The sequence below is a fragment of the Chiloscyllium plagiosum genome, chromosome 32 (genome assembly GCF_004010195.1).
Source record: "Chiloscyllium plagiosum isolate BGI_BamShark_2017 chromosome 32, ASM401019v2, whole genome shotgun sequence".
Taxonomy (NCBI): domain Eukaryota; kingdom Metazoa; phylum Chordata; class Chondrichthyes; order Orectolobiformes; family Hemiscylliidae; genus Chiloscyllium; species Chiloscyllium plagiosum.
In genome coordinates, this window is record NC_057741.1 from 31696886 (window position 1) to 31707487 (window position 10602).

At 41.4% G+C, this 10602-nt stretch overlaps 1 protein-coding gene across 1 annotated transcript in view; it reads right to left on the reverse strand.

Annotated features, from left to right (window-relative positions):
- Positions 1-7750, reverse strand: part of LOC122539482 (probable E3 ubiquitin-protein ligase HERC3) — a 52808-nt gene extending 45058 nt beyond the window's left edge. Inside the window, exons 1-3 of the mRNA XM_043674360.1 lie at positions 7383-7750; positions 2467-2623; positions 1593-1669 (exon numbers count right to left, since the gene is read on the reverse strand). Coding sequence (XP_043530295.1) covers positions 1593-1669; positions 2467-2623; positions 7383-7563 — 415 coding nt within the window. The 5' untranslated portion in view covers positions 7564-7750. The remainder of the gene's footprint in view (positions 1-1592; positions 1670-2466; positions 2624-7382) is intronic.
- Positions 7751-10602: the final 2852 nt, after the last annotated feature.

A 10602-nucleotide genomic window follows, 5' to 3' on the forward strand; every position in this document is an offset into this window, starting at 1 on the left:
TCTCCAATTTAGAACTTCAACTTTTAGATCTGGTCTATCCTTTTCCATCACTATTTTAAAATAAATAGAATTATGGTCGCTGGCCCCAAAGTGCTCCCCCACTGACACCTCAGTCACTTGCCCTGCCTTATTTCCCAAGATAGGTCAAGTTTTGCACCTTCTCTAGTAGGTACATCCACATACTGAATCAGAAAATTGTCTTGTACATACTTAACAAATTCTTCTCCATCTAAACCTTTAACACTTTGGCAGTCCCAGTCAATGTTTGGAAAGTTAAAATCCCCTACCATAACTATCCTATTATTCTTACAGATAGCTGAGATCTCCTTACAAGTTTGTTTCTTAATTTCCCTCTGACTATTGGGGAATCTGTAATACAATCCCAATAAGGTGATCATCCCTTTCTTATTTCTTCGTTCCACCCAAATGACTTCCCTGGATGTATTTCCGGGAATATCCTCCCTCAGCACAGCTGTAATGCTATCCCTTATCAAAAATGCCACTCCCCCTCCTCTCTCGCCTCTCTATCCTTCCTGTAGCATTTGTATCCTGGAACATTAAGCTGCCAGTCCTGCCCATCCCTGAGCCATGTTTCTGTAATTGCTATGATATCCCAGTCCCATGTTCCTAACCATGCCCTGAGTTCATCTGCCTTCCCTGTTAGGCCCCTTGCATTGAAATAAAGGCAGTTTAATTTATTAGTCCTACCTTGTCCCTGCCTGTTTGACTCACTTTTGTTCTCAGCTGTACCTGTCTCAGATCGATCTCTTTCCTCACTATCTCCCTGGATCTGGTAAGTGAGTGGATAAAAATTCTCCCAATGGTGTCCAATAAGGACAGTTCTATAGGAGAGATTGTTTTGTCCTGGTCTGTATTAATTAGATTTTAGAAGGATGAATCGGGATCTAACTGAAACATAAAATTCTAATAGCACTGAACTGACTAGATGCAAGGAGCATGTTTTCCCTGATTGGCGGAGGCCAAACCAGAGATTACAATCTGAGATGAGAAAAGATTTCTTCCTGCAAAGTGCAGTGAACTTGTAGAATTCTCTACCACATGAAGGCTGTAGAAGCGAAGCTACCGAATATAATCAAAAAACAGATAGATAAATTGATAGCTCTTAACGGCATTAAATTAGATTAGATCCCCTATAGTGTGGAAACAGGCCCTTCAGCCCAATAAGTCCACACTGACCCACTGAAGAGTAACCCACCCAGTCCCATTTCCCTCTGACTAATGTGCCTAACACTATGGGCAATTTAGCATGACCAATTCACCTGACCTGCACATCTTTGGACTGTGGGAGGAAACCGGAGCACCCGGAGAAAATCCACGCAGACACGGGGAGAATGTGCAAACTCCACACAGGCAGTCCCCCGAGGCCGAAATCGAACTTGGGACCGTGAGGCAGCAGTGCTAACCATTGAGCCACCGTGCCATCCAAATATATATAGGGAGAGAGTGGGAATTTGGCATTGAAATAGAGGATTAGCCATGATCATATTGAATGGCAGAGCAGGCTTGAAAGCTGAATAACCTACTCCTGCTCCTAGGTTCTATGTAACAAGCACACTTTAGTTTTTTTTTACCTTTGGTCAATGCCAGTGAATGATTGTTTCCACAGGCCATTTGAATTATTTTTCTTCCATTCAAATCCTTAAGTAACCTAAACGTGAAAAGAACATAATGATACATCACTACTAAGTTGTGCTCAGAAATATATTGTTTCACAAATGCTATGTTGCAATTTTTTCAATGAAAGTTATTGCATTAAAGTTAACATGGGACTTCAACACACGACCATCTGCACAAGTTTCTCTTGCCCCTTGTATTACTGCATTGGCACGGCAAACAAACACAAAGCCAACACAATCATATCATTTATAAGAGCTTTATTACTGAATAAGCAGTTGCTGAATCCACCTGGCTGGCCTTGGTTCAGTCCTGAAGAAGGGTTACACCTGAAACGCAACTTCTCTACCTCCTGATGCTGCCTGGCTTGCTGTGTTCTTCCAGCCTCCTGCTTGTCTATTTTGGTTCAGCTGGCAGCACTCTTGCCAGCTCATTTTGCTCACTCAGTTCCTACTTTAGAGAGTTGAGCAGGTAAGCAAAGCTAACATTCCAGAAGAGTCCTATGCTGTCTTTTGAATGAGACATTACAAATTTTTCCATGCATCTGTTAGCAGTCTCAGAGTCATAGAGTCATAGAGATGTACAGCATGGAAACAGACCCTTTGGTCCAACCCGTCCATGCCGACCAGATATCCCAACCCAATCTAGTCCCACCTGCCAGCACCCGACCCATATCTCTCCAAACCCTTCCTATTCATAAACCATCCAAATGCCTCTTAAATATTGCAATTGTACCAGCCTCCACCTAATATGTAGCCAACTCAATTTACAACATGATGGTACAGAACAAAACAAAAACATACAAACCATCAGGTAGAATGCAGCACTTACTGTGGTTTCATAATGGAGAATGTTCTTGTTTGAGCTCCTGTTTCCCATGACTTAACTTTACTTTGAAAAAGACTTCCTCCTTTAGAAAGGAATAGGATGTGGGATGTTCCACTGTCAGCAAAGTGGATTTTCTGATCCTTGAAGTTAGGAAATTGGCCTACAGGAACAAATTTAAAAACAGGATATTAGTATCGAAGAGTACATTAACAAAATACTGTGGATGCTGCAAATCAGAAACAAACAGAAAATACTGGAGAAACTCAGCAGATCTGGCAGAATTAGTGGAGAGAGAAACAGAGTTAATGTTTCAAGTCTGATATGATATCTCTTCTACAATCAATATATTTCTGGACTAATAATCCAAGATTAAAATTTGGGCCTTATTAAAATTTAGGGCTGCCCTTGTCTTCAGTCAATTTAACTTTGTATCCCAAATTCACAATTGCCATAGGGCTTGCTGAAGTGCAATTTTCTACAGGGAAACCACTCAAAAGGGGCAGTAAGAAGGAATACTGTGGGAGTAAGGGAAGTATAGTGAGGAGGATTGACACTGTCCTCTGTAGCAAGGAGCCAGAGCTTGAACTATTGAGGTTACAAGTGCCTGGGTCTCGATCAGCTAAATCCTGGGTTCTTAAAATAGGTGGTTAGTGAGATAGACAAAATTTGTCCAGCTCCATGGTGCGGGACTCTGTGCTCTTTGGGCTGTTGGGACTGTGCCTGGAGGACTATCAACTCAGTGAAAGATGCTCTTTGGTCTGTGCAAAACATGTTTATCTTCCAGAGTAAACAGTTGACTTCAATCTAGTGTTGCAGACTGGCACATTCCAAAGTCCAGGATTATATGCTGAGGGATGCATTAAAGCTTAGGGCAGGTGCCACCAAGGCTAAGATCTTTCTGACAAAGTATAGCGACGATTTGTAAAGTCCTCAGACCATGTCGTTTCCTGAAAATGAATGTAACGAGTTTCCTATGTGAGTAGAAAATGCCTTTGCTTCAGGGTAGATCTGAAGAATGTAAAATTTCTTTCTCTGCAAAGATTGTACAGACTGTCTTAGGACCTTTTGTATGCACTCATAAATTTTGTTTTACAAATAAAGTATATCTTAGAAATTTTTTAAATATCGCTAACGTGAAATTGTCCAAAATAGCAGGAAGGATAAAAATAAGAGTAAAACTCTAAATGATTGTAAAGATCTGGGTTACAAAGAGCACCCCAGATGCAAACAGTCTAATGTATGAATCACAAAACATTAGGATGCAGGCACAACAAGTATTTAGGAAAGCTAAAATAATGTTATGATTTGTTCATGAAGGGAATTGAATGCAAAAATAAGTTATGCTCCAGTTACAAGCCATCAGAATGACTAAGGGCAGCATTAAAATAATCTCTCTTCTAGTCAATTTATCTCCGCCAATTGTAATAATATGGGAAACTAACAAATTATGAATATTTCAAAAGACCCAGTCCTTGCTAACTGGTTGTGTATTAAAAGCTAAGTCAATGCGCTGAAGATGTCTTTTCAGAACCAGGTTCCAAAGGTCGCTACTGCAGCTGCCCTTGTGACTGAGAGAAACAAAACCGAAATACATTAAGATCAAATGAAGGTCAAACAAAACTAGTTTAAGGAGAGATTTGAGAGAAACCGATACCACACAGCTCTGGAAACCGCACTTCAAACGCAGACACTCTCACCTTGCATTATAAATCGATAACCACAGTATACAGTAGAACCGCTGCATCCGCGAGGTTATCCCCTGTTATCTGCAGTTTACCATGGTTCAAAATATTAAATGGAAAATTCCAGAAATAAATGATTCATAAGTTCCAAATTGTGCGCCATTCGGAGTAACTTGGTGAAACCTTCCCACCCTGTTGCTCAGTACATGACTCTTCTCCCCTAGTCCGCTGCACCCACACTGGTCTGCTTTACTCACATCCAGCTCGCCTCTAGTGTTCCCACTGTCCACATTCATTGCTGCATTATTGCAGTGTTGTTGTGAAAATAACCCTTAACTTTGCTTAACAATGGCCCCAAACCACAATAGCAATGATGCTGGCAGTTCCTCAAAGCCTGAGAGAAGCTGTGAAGTGCTTCCCTTCAGTGAAAAAGTGCAAATTCTCAACTTGATACAACAAGAAAAAAGAAAATGTATGCTGAGGTCGCTAAGATGTATGGTAAGAATGAATCTTCCATTCGGGAGGTGGTGAAGAACAAAATAAAAATTCGGTCTAGTTTTGCTGTGGCACCTCAAACTGTGAAAGTTACATCTACAGGTGGGTGATAAGCTGTTAGTTAAGATGGAAAAAATATTAAATTTGTGAGTTGAAGATATGAACAGGTAACAGGTAATGTGTTAAGGCAAAAGGCCTTAAGATTATATGAAGACTTTAAGAAAGAATCCACTGAAGAGAAGGACCCCAAGCCATTTGCAGCAAGGAAGGGATAATTGCATAGATTCAGGAACAGGCATAATTTGAAAAATACAAAATTACTGGAGAGGCTGCATCTGCTAATGAAGAAGCTGGTGCCATGTTTCCTGCAGAATTAAAAAGTTGAAAGAGGAGGAAGGCTACCATCCAAAACAAGTCTTCAACTGCAATGAAAATGGCTTGTTTTGGAAAAAGATGCCCAATAGAAAGTACATTCACAAAAGTGCAAAGCAGGCACCAAGCTTCAAAGCCTGTAAGGACAGAGTATTTCTGGTACTGTGTGACAATGATGCAGGGCACATAATCAAGCCAGATGTGGTGAAGAATCCTCGCGCCCTCAAGAATAAAAACAAAAACTATCTGCCCGTCTTCTGGCAACACAATCAGAAAGTGTGGGTGACAGCCATGCTTTATACCGAATGGTTTCACCAATGCTTCATCCCCAAGTTAAAAAAATACTTGGAACAGGAAGGGTTGCCATTTAAGGTCTTACTAATAATAGGCAATGGATCTGGCCATCCAACATCTATTGCCACAGAGAATGAAAACGTTACGGTTGTGTTTTTGCCACCAAACACAACCTCACTGCTTCAGCCTCTGGACCAAGGGATCATCTGGTGTGTCAAGGCCACATACACATGCCTCATATTTGAGCAGATTCAAGCAGCAATTGATGCAGAGCCTCACCTCAAAATTATGGAATGTTGGAAGTCAATTACTATTGCCGATGCAATAACTTTAATCAAAGTGGCAACGGATGAATGAAAACCAGAAACTGTAAATGCCTGTTGGAAGGACTTTTGGAGTGAAGGTGTGAATGGTTTTAAAGGTTTCCCAGCTATCGATGGACAGGTGAAGAAAATCATTCGCATAGCAAGAGACATTGGTGGAGAGGGATTCGCCGATATGACTGATGAAGAAGTGGAAGAATATATTGAAGGTTATCGAGGTTTGTTGGCGGATGAGGAATTAGAAGATCTTGTCAAGTCATCGACAGAGGATGAGGAAGAAGAAACTGAAACAGAACCAGCAATGTGGACATTGGAAACATTTGGTGAAGTGTTTCGGATAGCACAGTCGTTAAAGGAAAAAAAATCATGGATTACGATCCTATGATGGAACGCAGCATTAAAGTTACCCGGATAATCACCAAGCATTAGAACCTCTCCAGCAAATGTTTGATGAGCTGAAAAGAAAGAAGCAACAACTCCGTATCACGATATTTTTCTAAAAGGTTGAAAAACAAACCATGTCCACTATCGACAATCCCCAACCAGCAAGGTCCTCTACTCCTCACATTATCCAACCATCGGCATTGTCTGCTGCTTGTCCGTGTTTCACTGTTCGAGGTGAGAAGCAGATGGGTCCAAAGCAGATGATCCACCTTCTGACGACTTTTCGTCAGGAGGTCAATAGCCTAGCACAACGTCACAGTGCCTACACCATCACCTCACCTCAGCTCATCATCGTCAGCACTGGATCATCGTCACATCTTCATAAGATTTGGAGGTGCTGGTGTTGGACTGGGGTGTACAAAGTTAAAAATTACACAACACCAGATTATAGTCCAACAGGTTTAATTGGAAGCACTAGCTTTTGGAGCGCTGCTCCTTCATCAGGTGATTGTGGAGAATAAAATTGTAAGATACAGAATTTATAGCAAAAGTTTCCAGTGTGATGTAACTGAAATTATATATTGAAACAGGCCCAATTGTTTGTTAAGTCTCTCATCTTTTAGAATGATCATGTTGGTATCAGATCTTTCACATGTAAATCGCAAAACTTTTTTTTAAAAGTTATATTCTCAAGTGCACTTTAACATCATCATATCATCACAGCAACACCAAAGAACAGAAAAGCCAGCGAGTACCCACAATAGGCTAAGATATTTTTAAAGAAATAAGTGTAAAAATGTATTGTAAAAGTGTATTTAAACTGTGTGTGTATACAAGATATTTTTCCATGGTCCCCTGAGGGTTAAACTGAAACGTCAGAATCCCGTTCATTCGAGAGAGAGAGAGCACAAGTATAATAATGTACAATGTATTTTGTTATTATTTAACGTTTGTAATGTCTTATTGTGCATAATTTATCAATGAAACTTTATCACAGGTATGTATGTAAATGAAAAAGACATATACTGTTTAGGGTTCGCTGGTATTCGCGATTTCGGGCATCCGCATTCGGCCTTGGAATGTATGACCCGCGGGTCCGGGGGTCCCCTGTAATCAACACCAAAACTGGAACCATATTTAACACTAATACAAAATACATATAATTCCTGAGGTAATTCAATTTGAATGAATGATTAGACTGTAACAAGCGTCACACATATCGTCACAAGAATAATAGTTAGCTGTAGCACTATCTACTTTGCATTATGACTAAATTCATACATTTCTCTATAGGTGTTAGATACAATGTAATTTTAAACACATTTTCTTTCGTTTTATGGACAGGATTGTAATATTTCCATTTCCTCACCTGATTTTGATTTTTGGTTCTGGCCGCGGGCTCTGGTATAAACTTTCCCGTTTTCCAACACAAACACAGTGACTCCTTCCCGGCTGCAAACATGCTGAACCCTCTCTCCTTTCAGAATCTCCTCTGACTGAGAGCAGGGATTCTGTCCGCTCCCTGAGGTCAACTCCCCCCAGCACAACATCCTCCTCTCTCTCTGTCTGCTCGCTTTATTATTCCCCTTTCAATCAACCGGGAACCGAGAGACAGGAAAATAAAACAATTCAACCCAGAGACAAACAGATATAAACTGCTGCAGCGTCAGTTTATACATTTGACAATCTCTCAGACACACACAATATATTTATTTGGGGAATTACCTTCCTTTGGCTCCGCCTCTGCAGTTGCGAGCCAATGGCAACGCGAATTGTTTTGAGGTGTAACCTTTCTACTGTATTGAGCTGCCCAATTCAGTTTGCATTTCCCATTGGCCGTGTTATTTAGCTCTGTTTGAATGACGAAACGGAATCGAAACCGAATCTGAACTCACATCATTAACTCGGAGTACAGTCGGCAAGTGAAAATTGATACTGAACATCTAAACAGTTCCCCCACACACATTTAAGAGGAAACCACTCTGTTAGTATTGGTTTGAGCTATGGCATTGGAGAGTGGAACAGTGTGGCGCTGGGAAAGGACAGCAGGTCAGGCAGCATCAAATGAGCTTTTCCAGCATCACACTTTTCCACTCTGATCTCCAGCATCTGCAGTCCCGACTTTCTCTAAGTTAAAAATCACACAACACCAGGTGATAGTCCCAGAAGTTTATTTGGAAGTGCAAGCTTTTGGGGCACTGCTACCTGATGAAGAAGCAGCACTCCAAAAGCTCGTGCTTCCAAATAGACCTGTTGGACTATAACCTGGTTTTGTATGATTTTTAACTTTGCCCACCCCTGTCCAACACCAGCATCCCCACATCTTTGCTGGTGTAGGATTTTACTCGCTAATTCTCTGCTCACTGACGCACAGAATCATAAATGTCCTTCCTGCTCCAGAGATAAGAGACAGGGCCATGTGCTGAGAGGTGCCCGAAAGATTGGAACAGCTGTGCCAAGGCTCAGTGGGGAAAGAACACTGCCTGAGGTCTTTTTGCTAATGTTCATTGGGGGTCCATTCAGTTATCGGACCTTGTTAGTGCCTCAAATGCATGTAAATATAGTCTAGCATGAGTAAGAGATGTCTTTGGTTTGTTTGGAGAGAGCCAAACTCCAATTTTGTTTCAAAACCTAGGGAACTGCGGATACTGTAAATCAGAAACAAAAACAGAAATGACTGGTCTGGAGCATCTTTGGAGAGAAATCAGAGTTAACATTTCAGATTGAATGACCCTTCCCCAGAGAGTTCCCCCAGCAATTTCTATTTTTGTTTCCAATGTTTGCTTGTTTCCTTGATATGCCACTGTGTGGAACTGAACTGTGTTTGTGACTATGTGTATATCCAAAAAAGATTTTATGATAAAGTATACTTTTGAAAAAAAAAGTATGCAACATATCTGCACAGGCTAATCATTCAATCCATCGTACAATTCAATGAGAATTCATCCCTGTTCTTTCCCTAAAGCTCTGCAAATGTTTGTGTTTCAAATATAAGACACTTGTTACAGCTCAGTCTGTATATTGTGTACACTAGAAAGCGCTGTTTAAAGGAAAAGCATGAATACCTCCTTGAAGAGAGTGCAGAAATGATTCCCAAGAATATTCCCAGGGATGAGATATAAAACAAAGAATGGCAGATGCTGGAGATCTGAAACAAAACAAAGAAATTGCTGGAGGAACTCAAAAGGTCTGGCATACTGGACTCCAAAGGGTAACCTTGTTTTCTGTCCACAGATGCTTCCAGACCTGCTGAATTTCTCCAGCAATTTCTGCTTTTGTTTGGTTTGAAAATGGTAAATTTCAGCTATGGGGATACATTTGAGAAATTGGGAACTGTCCTCCTCGAGAGAAGAAAGCTGAGGGGAGACTTGATAGAGGTTTGCAAAATCATATTTGGACTGGACAGAGAAGGATAAGCTGTTCTGCTTGTAAAAGGGACAAGAACAAGAGGGCATAGATTTAAAGCCACGTGCAAATGAAGCAAAAATGCCATGCAAAGAAACCTTTCTCACACAACGCGCAGTTCGGCTCTGGTCTGCATTGCCTGGAAACGCGGTGGAAGTAGGTTCAATTGAAGCATTCAAGAGGGCTTTGGATGATTAGTTGGTTAGAAATGGTGTGTAATGGGTGTAGGGAAAAGGCAGGAGATTAGCACTAGGTCATGATGCTTACTTAACCAACTAGTGCAGACGCAACGGGCCAAATGGCCTCCTTCCACATCGTCACAATTCTGCGATTCTGTGTAGTACTTATTCAATCTCCTTTTAAAAATGAAAACCTGAACAATGTGCAGAATTTTGTGAATCCCTGGGTAGTGGAATGAAGGGTGTATATAGTGGAGAACATAAGAACAGAATTAGGTAATTCAGCCCCTCAAGCCTGTTCCACCATGGCTGATCTTTGCCATATATCTGTTAATAACTTGACTGAACAAAAGCAACTTCTCTCAGATTAACAACTGATCCTGCACCAACTGTCATTTGTGGAAGAGAGTTCCAAACCATTACCAGTAATTTCTGTTTTTGTTTCTGATTTACAGTATCCGCAGTTCCCTAGGCATGTAGATGTGCTTCGTAAGATCTCTCTCGAGCAGTCTGGCCCTAATTTTTACACTATACACCTGGTTCTAGAATCCCCAACCAGTAAAAATAGTTCAAACTTATTTACTCTGTCTTTTCCTGTTAATATCCGAGAAGAATTCAATCAGATCACCCTTAGACATCTAAATTCAAGAGTAAACCAACCTAATCTGGATAATCTCTCCTCATAACTTGATCCCTGAAGCCAAACGCCAACTCGAGGACACCTCTTCCTACCGCCCCCTCGACCATGACCCCACCCCCATCACCAAACCATCATCTCTCAGACCATACAGAACCTCATCACCTCAGGAGATCTCCCACCCACAGCTTCCGACCTCAGTCCGGGAACCCGCCGCACTGCCCGGTTCTACCTCCTTCCCAAGATCCACAAGCCTGACCACCCTGGCCGACCCATTGTCTCAGCATGCTCCTGCCCAACTGAACTCATTTCTACCTACCTCGACACTGTCCTATCCCACCTAGTCCAGGAACTCCCCACATACATTC